Here is a 16,875-nt window from a genome sequence, read left to right on the forward strand (position 1 = left end):
GTTGGATTGGTTACGGATACACAGAAGCTGTTGTTATTCTGTGGATATTTAACTGGTTGGCATGGGCAACTGCTATTAACAGACTTTATCTTTGCTGTTAAGAACAGAAATGTTAGTTCTGTCAAGTAAGGTGCAGTACTGCATATCTTCATCTTTCCAAAACGCCTGCAAAAGGAGTAGGGTGGATTTACAAACAGGTGTAGTTGTGAAATAAAGGCAGTGTAAATAGTACATGACATCACTGACAGCCTCACAGTGAGGTCTTTGAGATTATGACTAATGTGGCCTCGACATGACCTTTGAAAATTTAGTTCATCATTCTGTCTTAGCATTTAGCTCTATTGAATCTGTGGATGTGCCATTAAAATTGCACAGGCTTTAAAGTTAAGTATGGCAATTTGAAGAAAAGTGAATTTTCTTTTCAACAATAAGGGCAAATGACCGCTTTCCCTGTGTCACTTGGAGTCTCTGTGTACAGTTTGCTGACAAGCCATTTGTTTGGACTTGGTTTAATGCATCAGGACTGAGGCTTTGGGATCCATGTTTACCACATTGTGTGCAGCTCAGTTAATGAGATGGCTTTAGAAAGCAAACAGCCCTGCATGTCTGATCCACATCCACAGTGAAAGGAGCGGAGCTGCACTCCTCACCGCAGCCTTGGTCAGCCTGTTAGCAAATGTTATTAAAACTGCTATGAAAGGGAGGCCCAGACAGCATGCACGCTAGCACCGACTGTGACCCAAAACACACTCAACAAACATCCTTTGTTAATGAGGCATGCTGCCTACAGTGAATACACCGTCCCCACCAAAAGTCTTTTTTATGAGACCACTTTATTGAACAACATAAAGCTCTGTGTTGAGGGTAGAAAATGAGAATTAAAAATGCAGACACAAATAAATGGACACAGCGCTGCAAGCTAGACAAGATGAAAAGGTCTCACTATGTTAGTAAAAATGGGATGATTAAGAAAAAGTTTTAAAATGTAAAACCTTCTATTTACTTCAGTTTTTAACATCAGAAACAGTTCATAACATAGCTTTAAATATCAAAGGTTGGTGTTTAGGTGTTATATTGTTTTGTAAAGAATAGTGTTTTAAAGGTAGTAGTAAAGGAATGGTACTCACCGCCATCTGAAGAAGCCACAGACTGAAAGAGAACAAAGAGAGACATGAGTGAGAGGCTGCTCTCATGACCTCCTGTGCTGAGACAAGAGACTGAATACTGTGCTGATAGCAGTGTCTCTCCAGGCATCCAACCGGTAGCTCTGAGGTGTGTGTCTTTGTGGTTTGTACTTGAGAGTGTGTGTGCTCTACTGGGACACGTTAATTTGTAAGTGGGCGGACCCCTGGCCGCTACCAAACACAGCTGTTCACACCTCCACACCAGGACCCACCCCTCATTTTATATTATCCACACACACACACACACACACACACACACACACACACAGCCCCGAATGTGTGCATTCCTGCTAACTGTTGTCACAAAGATCAGAGCTCATCAAGGCAGAGCTACTTGAGAGGCCATCACTGGCTGTAATGGTCCTCTTTTCACTTGCTAATTCAGGGAATGAGTGGTTTATGTCTGTGTAGAGGTTCCTGAATAAAGGGCAAACAGTACAATCACCTCTAGTGGGCATGAAAATTTCACAGAGACAACTTTCCATAGCTGGGTGTAATTATAACCAAGAAATACTGCTCAATAAAGCACCACCCATGTCTGATCTCATCGTGGCTCAACAAATATTTGCTTGCAATTCTCAAATTAGTAATCACTGCCTCAGCATTGGACTTCTCTAAAACCTGTTAGCATAATTTTAGTTAGGCTAATAAAGAGAGGTTTAATTCCTGAGCTGTCGTCATAAATAAATTTAAATGCGGGGGAGGATATGAGAGGCACATCTTCGGGCTTGGTCCAAGAACACTTGAAAAATTGGTGCGTTGGAGGATTCATCTGAAAAGGGGAGACTATTTCCAGAAGAGTGTTTTCTGAGCTGCCACTTCAAAGTGTGAATATTCAAGGCTGATAATACGTCTAAACAAGGCTCTTATTGCCAGGCTTGAGCTTTGGTGTGAGCAGTACACAGTTTGTGCCTCAGTGAAATTGCATAATACTGGATTGTAGAGATGCAATATCATAGAAACATAACAAAAATGATGGATGCTGATGGGGCTGGTTTTAAAAGTGAAACATTAAATGAGGTTTCTTTCTCCAGTCTGACTTTATAAATCGTATAATTTCTAATAGGCTGTGAGTTTTGATTTAATTAGTAGTTTTCGGCTTGATCCATCAGCCTTAGAACAAGTCCAGACATATACTGGGCCAGCATATTCAACTGGCCATCTGAAGGCAGGGGATTTAGTCGTCGTCATGAGCACTGACGTGACGCGTTGTTCCATTTTGGGAGCAGCCACATCCAAAAGCTCTATCAGACACAGACCTCTAAACCACTAATTGTCCGTCATAGCCTCTTTACAACTCTGCTGCTGCTGAGTCCAACCCCATATAGTCAACACCCAAAAGCCACCCCTTCTGTGGTGGCCAGCATGTGTACAGTAATCATGGGTGGGTAAGGATGAAGACCAACATGAAGCCGAAACAGAGGAGAGAGAAAAGAGAGAACACCCACTCCATCTGTCTGCCCCCTTGAATCTAAAAACAGCTAAAGCTCTAACCTTAAATACATAGAGTGTTGCGACTGTGGTTCATTTTAAAGTACAAGACAGACATCCCACACTGTGACATAAACTTTGATCAAACAAAAAGGTCTCCAGACTGACACTTTGATTATTATGAATTGTTGTACTCACTGTTGTCAATGCTTCAGGAGCCAATACTACTTAATTTCACCTTTTAGATGACAAATATGATAGATATCTTCTTTTTGTAAGACTTGAACTTCCGCACAGTAAGAGTGGGAGAGTAACTTTAAATCATACACACTTGTGTCAGAGGATAATTATGTCAATGACAAATATGTCATAAGTTGAGTAAGCATGCCTAAGCCTCTAAATGAATGATTGAAATATTGCAAAACCCTGAAACTGATCTGAGCAAGTGCGTCACATAATTTATTAGATTCTACTCGCATTTCTCAAAAGGGGAAACTAACAATTATTTTAATGGTTTGGAAACTGTGAAGAAAAACACCCAGTCCATGACAACATGTTCAATTAACTGATTTTATCCAACTAACAGTGCAAACCCCAAAAATGCAGTTGGATTTGAGTTTACAAAGATATTCAGTTTACAATGACGTAAAACAGAGAAAACCAGCCTAGAAACAACAAATACTTGACTGTTTAGCCTGACAGATGACCTAAATGATAAATTATTGTTGGTTAATAATCTGAGGATCAACGAATCATTTGATTGACTAATTGTTTAAGCACTTCACTCAAATACAATGACATCATCACACATCATACTTGTAAAGGTTGACCAGGCAGGGCTGGCAAACATACAGGTAGTGTGTGTGTGTGTGTTTGCATGTATGAGGCCGCAGGGGTTAGACCACACACACCACTGTGTGTTTTTCAACTCGTTATTGCTTCCTCGCCCACAAGTCTCCTACAATGAGGCCGAAGTGATGACCCAGGCACATGATCACCTCTTGTCCATACACGCCTTTCCTCTGTTGACACCTCTGGTGACAAGCTGGTCCACTGTGGGTGGCTCTGCAGTACAACAGGCCCTCTTTGATCTCTTTCATGTAAGGCTAAATTGCAAATATCCCATTTCCCAGTGGGAATGCCTCTGAAAGATGTCCACATTATGTTGTTATCAACCAAATGGACAAAATCAGAATTCAAGCCACAGTGGGTACCCTGGCTCAGAGGAGAGCTTGATTTGGCTTTCTAATTGGAAAACGCTCCTCTAGCTTTACTGTGGTACAGCCCCCACGACATACAGTCTGGCATCTCGAGACACCACATGCTGAAGGAACATAGATGATCACACCGACAGATTTATGTGTATGATATGGAGTGGGACATCATGACTAGACCACACTATCATCACTGTTAAATTAGTTGAAAGATAAACTCCATTCACACAAATGTTAATGTGACTCATTAACACAGAGTGAATTTCTGATGTCTTAAAAGTGAGTTCTTTTATCTTTTCAGCTTGTTTGGGCATGTTCCTGCCTTCAAAAACTAGGTTGAGATGTGCCCTGTTCAACACTTTGCCACATTCAGATTAAAAAAAAAAAAAAAAGCGCCTTCAAAAAGTTTTACACAAGTCAAGGCTGATTCTAGCACCCCGCAAACAAACAACCAGGAGTCCCCGCCGCTTCAAACAGCTGTTCTGAGTGGGAGAGAGACGAGCGACAAAGAGGGAGATTAATGAGAAAAACAGCTGACTGAACAAAAAGAGTCTCCCGGTTTCATACAGAGGAAGAGGAGGCTCGGTCGGCAAACCACAGTTTACTTACAGTGCCGAAGTTCCAGGTCCTCTTGAAGGAAAGTCTCTTTTTGAGACTCATTGTTCCCTAGTAGCTACACCAGCAGCACACAGACAGAGTATGTGTGTGTGTGTGTGTGCAAATGCATACCTGAACATTCCCCACCCAAAACTCTGCAAACCATGTCTGTACAAGTCGGAGAGAGGGAAAGAGAGGGAGGGAGAAAGAAGCAGAAATTTGACAAGGCACTGGACAGAAAGGAAGAAAGAGGAGGAGAAGGAGGAGGAGGGGGGTGCGAAGGAGGAAAGAAAGATTTCCTTACTCTGCAGCTGTTGCCATGGCAACCCAACCGAGAATACATACAGCCTGTGCCACAGTGGCATGAAGGAATCAGATGAATCAACCCCCCCTCCATTTATTCCCCTAACAAAAACACACACTCACTATGTCAAAACCACACTGGCCTTCCCCCCTCTTTTGTTTCCAGTCGGGGCACTCTCTCTTTACTTGAAAGAGAGAAAAAATACTCAGTCAGTTAAAATTGAAACCAGATGAATTTTGTTCAATCAAAATAAAAGTTTGGTAGCCCACGAGCTGAACTCTTGAGCTTCATTATCCGCTGTCACAGAGCACCATTCTTACACCCCAAACAGTAATCGTGTCAATTGGTGTTTTCTGCTTGCAATTTAGCTCATGTACCAGAAAAAGAAAATTGTTTTTTATTCTGGCATCACTCCTTGTCTCCGCTGCAGTACTGTGCCTCCACATATCTGGCAAATCTCTACAATCAACATGCCAACTGTTTTTGGAGACCAACTATTATTCTTAAAGCATGGGTGGTTCATTCTTTGAGGTTTTCCCGTGGCAAATGAGCTAGCATTCTTTGGACTTAATTTTGCCGTGAATAATGAATGAGATACAGTGTTTATTAACAGCCTGCTTTTCATGGTAGATTTCTCCTGTTTAATTAGATTTTTACATGGTCTATCACTTTGGAAATTGGATGTTTGTCATATGTGCATGTCTGTGTTGCTGGTTTGGAGGGGGGTAATCACAGATGAAATCTTAATTCCCTCAGGAGAGGTGTTTGTTCATGTATGTAAACAAGAAAGAGAAAGCACACGCGAGGACAGACTGAGAGAAAATGTCCCAGTGTTCTTCAAATACAGTTGTACAGTGTGTCTATTGGCACTGAAATGTATGTGGACTCTAATGTGGATAAATAACAGTGCCCACGTTTGGACAGTCTGTCCTAAAAGGCTTTCATATGTTGCACTTGATTGTACACACAGAAAGTCACAAGTACAATAACTGTTTTAGAAAAAAATGGAAAACAAGAGGTTCAGAGAAACACTCAAACCATGCTTATCTTCACACCTCCACACACCTGGCCAATCACTGTATGAAGTGAGTGTCATTGTCAAATTGTGGATTTTGGAAAGTTGGACACAGCCTCCCCAATTCCACCATTAGAACAAGGGGTTCAAGGTCTCTTAATGGATGTTCAGACTGATAACTCTGGGTAAAAAAAAAAATTCAAAAGGCTGAGTTGGTGGGGGCGTGAAATATGATCCAGGGGTCCACTTTTAGGACCAGATCCATGAGTTTGAAGGCTTATCAGATGCCAAAACACTTCACAGCCATTATTATATTACTATGAGGCATTTCGATCTCCAAATAAACAGTCGAAATTTAGCATTCACGTTAAAAGCACTTCACCCAGGATGTGTGATTACTAGTTCCAGTTTCATTTTACATTCTAAATCTACTTTAAACTGAATTTTGGGTACACACACACACACACACACACACACACACACACACACACACACATACAGAAAAACAGACAAAATTATCTGTAAGTAATCAATTTACTTCATTTCTGAATGTGCTTTTGAACATTATTATCCGACAGTGCAAAGCACAAAATAAATAGATGAGCTACTCACAGCTGGGAAAATGAAAACTAATTGCGGAAAGCATTGATCCAGCTCCAGGAACATCTCAGAAATATTAAACAAAGTATTACATCTCTTAAGAATCTTGTTTTCTCTCTCCAAATTTGAATTGGCAGTAGCTTTCCAAAGTCACAGTTTGATTTTCATCAGCACATATGTTATATCATTTCCTGTTAGTACAAAATGGTATTCATGTAAAACACTGTACTACGCAGATAATTACATAGCGTGTACTTCATGCTGTAATGCAGAATTGCACCACTGAAAGAATGTGTACGCTTTCATGTGCAGATAAAATCAGCCATGCAGTAATTAGAAGCTATTCATGGTGCTGAGCTGAGTCATCCATAACTGTGATCAGAAAATCACAGGATACAGAGCAGTATAAGTTCAGCCCTTCAGGTCTCCTTTTGCCCTTTGACACCCCTGAGGCAGAGTGTTCAGTTCATCCAGGTGAAACTTCTATAAGCACATAACAAGAGCAAAGCATGTTGGAACTTTTCAAACAAAATGCCTCGAGGAAAGGCATTTTTCTGCTACTTGGTGAAGAAATTGAGTCTGTTGCCACAAAGTAAAAAGCTTCACATGAGCTCTGAGCCTCCACTTGATTTAATCAATTTGTGAAACATTTCTAGACAGACTGTACAGTGACAATAAGCGCTGCTTGTCACAAGACCTAACTAATTGCATGTCAAGTTCTCCACCAGGCAATCTTGACCAAAGACGGAAAATAATCTAGACCTGCTATCTGCTGCAGACGACAAACTATTCCCTGAAAATAACATCAAGAAAGAGTCTTGCATGGAGGCAACTTCCTTTTGAGGGAGGGAGGGAGAGGGTGCGGTGTCTGATAAGATGGAAGAGACATTTATTTCCCAACCAAGCAAAGAGTGTGGGGGAGAGAGGGAGTCGGACTGATTTAGCAAATTATGAAACTCCTCTGACAATATCTAAGAGAAGATAGTGTAGACAGACAACAGACAACCTTGTGTTTGATTTTTGGAGTTTAAGAAGCTGAATCTAGTGTTTTAACTATGGGAAATCTTGTTTGTCACTACAAATCTGCCAGACACTCTATCACATTAGCAAAGATCTGATGAGGTCAGCATGCCTATGTGATGCTAACAGATCAGGAATGGTAAACAACATGAACACAATTAGCATCCCCTTAGGTTTGGTATCTGTATTATGTCCATATATCTCAGGCTGTGAAACAGACACAACATATTTTCATGATTTGCACTTAGTAAATATAGAACATGCTAATATGTAACTTATTGTTGTATTCCAGTGATAAATCTAATGTTTGTCATAAGAGCGTCAGGAATTGTGCCAGTGTTGTTCATAATGACACTAATACATAAGTCAATTTAAATCTTGAAATCATTTGATTTTTGTTTTTACTTTAAGGGCCATATGATTTTGGTAATAACCAAACAATGTGTTTCATGGATTTGAATAATAGACTAAATACAATGGTGTTTTGCAACTAACTCTATGTTTGGCTTTTCAGACATGAATGTAGTACAATAGAGCAAAAAATACTTTGTTTCCTACAAATTTCAAATTTCAGCCATACATGTATATAACTTTTTAATTTTACCTACAAGCAAACTAGAAGATACAGGGGTGAAAAAGCATCCTTTGGATATCTTTGTCACAGTTATTATCTCACCTGACTGGCAAGTCTACTCACTTGTTTTAAGAAAAAGAAAATGAGAGAATGTATTTTAAATAAATTTAAACAGCTTCAGCAGGTAACAATTTCAAATGTAAAACTTATCATGTTGTGTGTGTGGATATGAGACTACACTCTAGCACTTGAGTAGGAAGCCAACATTTTAGTTTTAGCTTAGATTTAATCATCTTGATCTCTGAAGAGTTTAATTAAAAAACAAATCTAATAAAAGGGCTTTTATGTTAAACAAGGATCCCACCTCAGACATTAAATGATGCTGGGGGGATGCACGTCTGGCCCCAGATCATGAGCCATGTAAAGAGACTAGACTTGTGTCGAGGCGGCTTTGAAATGTAATCCGCTCAGTAAACAAATGAGTTGCTCGCAATGTCTTTAAAGACACGAGTGATTTGCATGCAAACAGAGGCCATCGTCATTGTCGCAGTGCGTTTCATCTCTTAATCCCCCTGATCGGCAGTAATCTACTGCCTGTTCCCCAACTCCAACCGGTTAGCCACAGCAGATGGGTACAGCTCTGTTCCTATCTGGATTAAAGTGGCATTACTATGATTTGTGCAGTGCTGCCGATATGTGTGTGTGTGTGTGTGTGTGTGTGTGTGTGTGTGTGTGTGTGTGTGTGTGTTAGCCACTTGTTGCTGATAAAAAAGCTGGCAGGGTGTGCTAGCATTCATCTGAATGGATATGTTTACGTGTTTCCCTTTGCTGCCCTACTTCTCCCAGGGTCAGGAATGTGCCGCTTTAACCAATATCAGAATTTGTCTTTCCCAACTTCTAACAATGTCAATTCTGATCTTAACCGAAGTTAACTCTGCCTGGACCTGTCAGCTCATGGCATCGGACTTACTACTCACTAATACTCACTCACTGCAACTGTGAAGCCTAAAGCACACATAGAAACATGACATTAACTCTCTGTGTTGTGTTGTGTTGTCGTAACAAACAGGAATATTGGCATGTCACTAGGAAAATGCTACATACAAAATAAGTAACAAATAAAATACATTTGATTTACAAGGCACAGCTGAATCCCACAAAATAGAATAACTTAAGAGAGAGAAAGGACCCCTCCCATCTCCCAATTTATTATCATAGAGAAAGGGCTGCACTCACATGAGCCTGGAGGGCTTTAGGTGGATAAACCACATAAGATGCCACCACACCCTCCGACTGCTCTCATTCTCTTCCATAAAAAACACCAGAAATGGACTTTCCAACCTGAAACCTGACACTTATAATTAGCCCCGTGAGTCCCCCTGGTTTTCCACCAAGCTAACTTAAATGAAAGCTTAGTGTACACAGTTTTGAAAAGTCTGAGTTCTTGGGTACATTAGAACCTGCCACAATCCTTTACTTCCTGTGCAAGTACTACTGACCGTATGCGGTGTAAGATCTGTAATCATTTTGGTCATGCAGGGAACCTAAAGTGTTTGAGTGAGACTGGGAAAGAGGTGAAGGCAAGCTAGGCTTAACTATAGGATGGCACTGAGTCTCTATTGGTATTTGGTATGGTAACGAGTCCATGGCAATGCTCACAGTGGTAAAAAAAAAATGCAGTTTGAGACTTTTATAGTGTGAGGCCTTGTCTACACACACACTTCTACACATCCTTCCTAAATGACACTTGATTTATTTTTTTATGTCATACGGAAACTAACTGTGCTAGTTCCCCTTTGCTTAACCATTCTGTATATTTCATATTATGCCATTCATTTGCACCACAAAAATTTGCATTTCAGGGCAACATTTTAATTTACTGCCTTTGGAAACATCATGACACATGGTGTAGAACACTACATGAACAATACATGGCCTTTTACTCAACTGTAAACAAGGAGGTCATGCAATAACCAAGCTATATAACCATAAATATCACATTTATTTATGTTGACCACAGGATGAAGATGTTTATAAAAATACCTCGTTAGGAAAAGTTAGTGTTTACATTGTCAAAGTAGAGCGCCAAGCCAATCCCCCACAACATCACAGGGAGTGTAACTTGGCTGCCCCAACAATCAATGTTTATGACTTCCACAGTGCGAAGTAGACAAGACCTTGGCCTGATTCTGCAGCATCTTGCACCAACACAAGGCCAAAACGATACCAACTACATTCAGTTCCTGAGCTTTCCTGCAATCCCCTCCAGTTAAAACAGGACGGGCTGTATTTCTCAGTGTCTCAGCCATGAAGCAAACGCACCCCGGCGTTGTCTGAGCTACAGGTGTGAGGTAAACAGTAAGGAAAGACGAGCAGCCCACTGTATCCCAGACATGTCTGAACTGTTACCAGCATGAGATGATAAAAGACTTTGGCAGTTCTGAAGCCATTCCTTGTTGAGTAACCTCCACACCCTTGGCAGTAAATTCCCTTTCAGTGAAGCAGAGAAATGTAATAATAGTACGATTGAGGAAGGTAAACAGTGAGTGTAGAATGAATCATTTCCAGAAGTTGTGTATCACATCCATAGACATCCTGGTTCAGATAGCTTTTCCTATAGTCGATCAACAGCGAATGATGAAGAGCTGTGTGGTTAACTAAAAAAGATATATCATAATTGTGAATGTCGATAGATGATGTCATAGCGTTGGTGTGAGAATGGAGCTGCAGTGCGCCTCCGTCCAGAGATGGAGAGGCAGCGGGTATTTTCCGTGGTTACAGCTTGGTCAAATAGCAAACTCAGCAACCACAGCCACATCTGGTCATCTGGTTATTGGCTGTTGCATATTCATACAGCGAGCAGCAGCTGGACAGCTAAGTAACTTCTACTCAAGTTTTGTTGTGTTAATGTACTGTTTTTCCAGTTAGTGGGTTTGGAGAGAGCAGAGCAGAGTCTATGTAATTGCAATAAAACCTCTTGCAGGAGGAGGAAAGAAGAAAGGGAATCATAGTGGAGACATTTAGAAAATGTCAGCCTGCTTAGTCTTTGCATCCTATAATGTTAGCCTTAGGACACATTCGTGAGCGCAACTGTCCACCCACACTCCAGAACTGGCCATGTGATGTCAGTGAGATAAAAGTGCGTCGTGTTCTCCTGCCTCTACTGCTGAGCCGCAGGAACACACTATTCCTGCTCATTTTCTCAAGTCATCGCACCCACATCAAAAACAGTGAGAGAAATTTATATAATGAAGTATGGCATTTTAGCAAATTACAGTAAAATACAATATTAATAATCATAACTCAACTTGATTGTTGCTTATATTTAATTTATTAGTTCCTTTCTGACATACTGTGCGATAAAGATCGTGCAGTAGTCATACACCACCAAAAAAGGGACATATTTTCGCAAAGCTTGCTTTTAGATAAGTGAATAAGAAGGCTGGTGAATCAGAGCGGGGACATGCCTGCACAAAGCCAGTAGGGGCAAGGTAAACCCACAGGCAACCATTTCAAGTTCAGACTAAACTGTTGCTGTAACATGACGACCTCAAACACAGTGCTAGTGTACATTCACTGAAGAATTTATTCTATCTGACAACGACAAACTCTGATCCGTTTCTCTCTCACTGAATCTCACTTCTTCCAATGCCACCAATTGACTGCGAAAAAGGTCGCTTCTCAGGGTGAGTGCAACAGAGCGCACTTCATTCAAAGGCCCATGCAGTTTACAAGAATAATCCACGGTCACTTCATAAAACCCTTTTAACATAACGTCTAATTTAAAGTCAAGATGCATCCTGATATGGATGTGAGACCACATTTTGCTGTATACAGCAGTGCTGTGTGTACCATAGAGCACATGAGAATTCGGCTGGCACTGCTCAAAACATTCCTCTGACAGACCACACAAGCTAACCACTGTATGCCGCTCAAAGGCTACAACAGGAGCTACAAAGAGCCCAAAGAAGGAAAAGTAACGGTGGCAGGGAGGATACCACTAGTGTGAAAGATGAAGATGGCATCATCAAATAGAGGAGAAGTGAAGACAGACAAAATAACGAAGACCTCAAGACTTACAGAGTTGAGAGTTAAAGTTTGCTCCATGTATGGCGCTGTGTGCGTGTGTTTGGCTCGTCTTCAGCGCTGCTCCACACACCTGGTGTGTGTAAACGAGTCCATCCGCTGGAGCTCCGCGGTGCGTGTGCGAGTCAATGTTTGCAGTGCAGAGAGACAGAGCTCAACGGGGGAGGAGAGAGTGTGGAGGAGAGCCGAAAATCCTGACAGCTACTGGGAGTTCAAAAGCTCCCTCTCTCTTCCTTTGCTGCCGGTTCCTCTCTCTCTCTCTCTCTCACTCTCCCTCCCTCCTCTTTCTCTTTGCTGTAAATTCCTCCTCTTTCCCTCTCTGTTTACCTCCCTCCCCGTCTCTGTGTCTTCATGCCTTCTCTTGGTTTTTGCTACGCCCACAGGATAGATCTATTACCCACAGGCGTGCAAACAAGAGCAGCTAATGTCTCCACACCTCAAAGGAGAAACTTCACACTCATGGAGCAAAAAAGGTGCCCCAAATCTCCCAGCAGGCACCTAGAGTATGCCTGAATAAAACAGTGAGCATTAACTCACGGCTCGCAATAACAGATGTTTTCATATGCAGCAGCACATCAGAAGACAGAGTCTGTGAACACAGGCACAGCAGTCTGCAAATGGTGTCTTCTCTGTAAAGTTGAACACGCTGTCATCTGCAGAGCATCACGGGCGCAAGGCATCTGTTTGGAGCTAAAAACAAGGAGCCTGTGATGAAGAAGAAATCGACTCATAGTGGTGGAGCTGTGTGGTGGGATGTGGGGGCAGGGGTACAAAGGTACAAAGCCGCACATTCTTCAACATGCCCAAACATAAGAGGATCTGACAACAAAAGCTCAGCATACATCAAAACACTCATCATAAGATGCAGGGAAAACGAATCAGCACAAACACAAGAATTATAAAGGAGTTTCTCCCACTACTGAAACAGAAAAACACACATCGAAGCATGTCCAAAAGCACGAGATTATATGTATGCTATTCTGACTTGGTGCGTGGGTTAAAAAAGCTACGTGTCAGAGCCTTTGTAATGTGAAGAAAAATAACAAGCATTTGCTCATTCCTGCGCAAGCCACTGTGACGCACACCACCGACCATGGAAAAAGCAACACGGCCTCACGCGTCCAAATTGTTCTGGGCTTGTCCACAACAAGCAGCGAGGCCACATACAGGGGTTATCCACAAGGGTCTGCCCTGAGCACTGATGGTGAACTCCAAAATAGTCTCACGGTGTCCTTGTGAGTCCAGATGCACTGACTGAGAGTTTATCACGTTTTTTTTTTTTTGCTAAACTTGCCCTGAGAAGAGTCCTTCACAACATCCTTCGTAACGATACACAAGTTATAAAGTGATGCACAAATCAAGCACTTCAAAACCTTTCATGTTTGTACCCCCACTACAAGCAGTCATTAAAGGTCAACAATTTAGTTTGATAGGTTGATCATTCAAAATTCAACAGCCTTCAACAGAGAAAAGGCTCTCATGCTCTAGTTTCTAGCTTGTCTCTACCGAGGATTTCATAGATTCCAGTATTAAAGCTTGTGTTGAGGTTGCTTCTCACAAAAAACACAAGTGGTTCTCTAAATTTTTTGCTAAAACCACCAAACCTTGCATATATGTAATGCTTTATAAGGACATAATTGGTAACGCCATTGGATGGGCTTTGGTTTGCTGTGGCAGGAGTTTTAAGAAGTGCACCATCTGATATCTGACCATGCACTCAGGGTGAAGCCATTGAAATGAGAGCCCCCGGGGCAAGTGTGAGGTGAGGATCTAATTGCCTTTGACAACCATAAAACATTCCCTATAGTGTTATGTCTTGGAACATATAGGCCTACCATGACTTAAAACTGCACAGGTTAAAAATTGTTCTCAATCAGATACAGTCTGAATAGCTATGTGTTGGATGCATCCTGAGAAACTTTTGTTGGATACCATCCTTGAAGTAGAGCCTGACCGATAAATTGTCCATTTAACAAGAAATTACAGCAGGGAAATTTTGAAGATATGTCTGTAGGGATTTACAAACGTGTTGGCAGTACATAGTTTGGTAAGGACATATCTAAAATATAATCTTTTAATAACCAAACTGTAGGGATATAAAAATAAAAGGTTTGTTTTATGTTATGTGTTGCTATTAACTGTTCTACAGATAAATGTTAAACTTTTTTCTTACTCTCAAATCTCAATATCAGCCTCAAAAATCCAGTACCACTTGGGGCACTAATTGGAAACATCTAAAACTCTCCTTGGGGAGTAGAATCATGCAATTTCTACCAGATATTCAAGGGTACAAAATCTTGGACCACTTGCAGAGTTTCGGACAGGGAAATTTACTTCTTCAACAACAGCAGTCGATATGGCTGTGTGCAAAACAAACAACAGACACCTCTGTTTGCACAGCGGTGAATATATTCAACTATATAAATGCAAATGTGTTCCTACTAGTGTTTTGACAAAACTCGTCTTTCCCTTGCAAGAGACAATTAAATATTCTTCTTTGGCATCAAAAAGTATCTTATGTAACCAAAGGAGCACAGTGATTTACCTTTAGCAGGAAGCATTAATCCAGCTTGCTGAATGCAGATTTTCAAAACCAGTTGGTTTAAGAAAGAAAGCAGCTAAATGCAATTTTAATCTGCACAATGTATGCCTGACAATGAAAATTCACACTCATAACTCAATAATTCCAGCATCCTAATCCAAGTCTTGTTTAATCGAACACAAGCTGTCATTATATGGACGCCCACATTCTATTTTACATAAACCAAACTCAGCGTACCACAGCTGTTTCAAGTCAGCCTTTTAGCCATTTATTCTACCACTGACATGTCAGAACCGGATTATGTACTGAAATCATATTACCCATGATGCCACCATATGAAAGGCAAGTGTTTTTTGACACTACTGATACTTCCCAGATAGACCAGTCTGAGCCTGTCTCTCCCTCTTAGTGCCATGGCAGCTCCTGACAGAGAGGTGAGAGCCAGGTATTACAATTGACAAAACATTGCGTAACAAAGTAAACTCAACACAATACTACAAGTGTGAAAGTATCCAGCTCTCTATCCTGCAAATGTGATTTTGTTCCATGGAAAATAGTTCTACCTAAGAAGTGTAAAATAGAAATCTGATTACAGCAGCCTGAAGCTCCCCAGTTCTCTACATTTCAAACTTAACAAAGAGCAGGAGTACATGTCTGATAACAATCCCTAGAAAACAGCTACATCAGTTGTTAGGGATGATGGTAAACTAAGAATTAATTTTACTCTTGACAGATTCATCATAATTAGCAACTGCTACGAAGCCACAGCCATAGCAACTAAATATATTGAAACACATCACAAAGCCAACAGAAACACACAGTAAGGGATCTCCACATATCAGCCGACTTGGAGCTCAGAGACAAAAGAAAAATGCATTATTTTACTTCTTGTTTTAAAGTTTGTAACTTCATAAGTCACACTGCCCAGAATTGCAAACGAGCTCCTCACAATTTGAACATTCAGTAAGTTTGAAGGGGAAGAACCTTTAGAATTTGTAATATTTTTGTATGAGAACCTGAACATACTGTGGTCTAGTGATAACAGTAAATCAACAATGAATGACAGTATAGAAGTTGTGCTATACAGGCAGAAACTCTGCAGCTGTTGTAACCTTTTATAGCCATCTTTAATCCTGTGACTGTATATCTGGGGCCAACCTGCTCAGAACCTGGAGCTTTTTAACAACGGCACTGTTTAGTATGTGTTGGGACAATCCTGAGGTGGATTGGTGGCATGCCTCTTTGATTACAATGTGTGGTCAGCGGGTGTATCTGTGTGTGACTAATGCGTGGATATACAGTATGCCATTTTTTGGTTTGTTTTTGTGTCTGTTCATGTGCATTCAGAGTAATTATGAGATGAAGGAACAGTATGCGTGTGTTTTTATGAATGTGAATCAGTGTGCATGAGTAATGCATGCATGCAGAGGCCACTGGAGGAAGACAGTCTCTCAGCAACATTAATATGAGAGAATGTGGGCACGATATTCAGTCGTGCAGCAGTGCTCATTAGCGAGGCCAAACAAACAGGACCATGCCTCTGGCCGTGCACAAAGACCACTTTGTGCGCCACCCCTTCCACAAGTTTAGCAGCAAATGCAGAGTTCAAGGCAACGGAAATGAAAGGTTAAAAAAGAGCTCAAAGTGGAGCAGAATGAGAAAGGGGGATAGTTCACCTTAATGTCCACATTAGTGAAGCCAACTTTTCTGAAAATACAAGCCCAACAGAATGGAAATTAAAGAAGACTGTCAGACCATTAACTTGAAAAAAAAAACAACAAAAAAAAAACAAGAGAATTATCCAAATGGAAAAAGTGGTGCACTTCACATAAAACTCTGCCATTGCTCATCATTTTCAAACAACCTTAGTGAAAGAAGAACAATGGCACAATCAATGAAATTAGAAACATAAAACATATGAATGTTCTGATTCAAACAGAAACTCATATGCTAGGAAAACCAACAGTAAGTAAAAGAATTTAATACCTCAAGGTCATCCAAGGATCTTGCCAGGCTGAGACGTTTTGCAGAGCGGCGTTTTGAGGCACGAGCAACACCCATACCCCAAAACCTGGAGCCCTATCAAAATAAAGGAGAGACGGATGAGCAAAGATGAGCAAGGATTGTTATCCTTGTATAGTCGCATTTGATTCTGGTTCGCGGTTTTGAGGTTGCACACCCTTATGAAGATAAATTAACTCCCAGCCAACAACACTGGCTCCAAGTTACTGTAATTAATTTCAAATTAAGTTAATTTATTTCAACTTCATTGTCATTATAGTTGTGTACAATCAAACATGGTGTGTGG

The 16,875-nt window shown here is 40.9% G+C and overlaps 1 protein-coding gene across 1 annotated transcript in view; it reads right to left on the reverse strand.

Annotated features, from left to right (window-relative positions):
- The window catches only part of LOC111673457 (regulator of G protein signaling 12-like), a 36,325-nt gene that overhangs the window by 14,389 nt on the left and 5,061 nt on the right, over positions 1-16,875 (reverse strand). The window contains exons 3-4 of the mRNA XM_087169876.1: positions 16,554-16,646; positions 1,128-1,149 (exon numbers count right to left, since the gene is read on the reverse strand). Of these exons, the coding sequence (XP_087026002.1) occupies positions 1,128-1,149; positions 16,554-16,646 (115 nt within the window). The remainder of the gene's footprint in view (positions 1-1,127; positions 1,150-16,553; positions 16,647-16,875) is intronic.

Source organism: Seriola lalandi, unplaced genomic scaffold (assembly GCF_002814215.2).
Source record: "Seriola lalandi dorsalis isolate HSWRI2012SDOR001 ecotype SW California unplaced genomic scaffold, Sedor1 jcf7180002054919, whole genome shotgun sequence".
Lineage (NCBI taxonomy): Eukaryota > Metazoa > Chordata > Actinopteri > Carangiformes > Carangidae > Seriola > Seriola lalandi.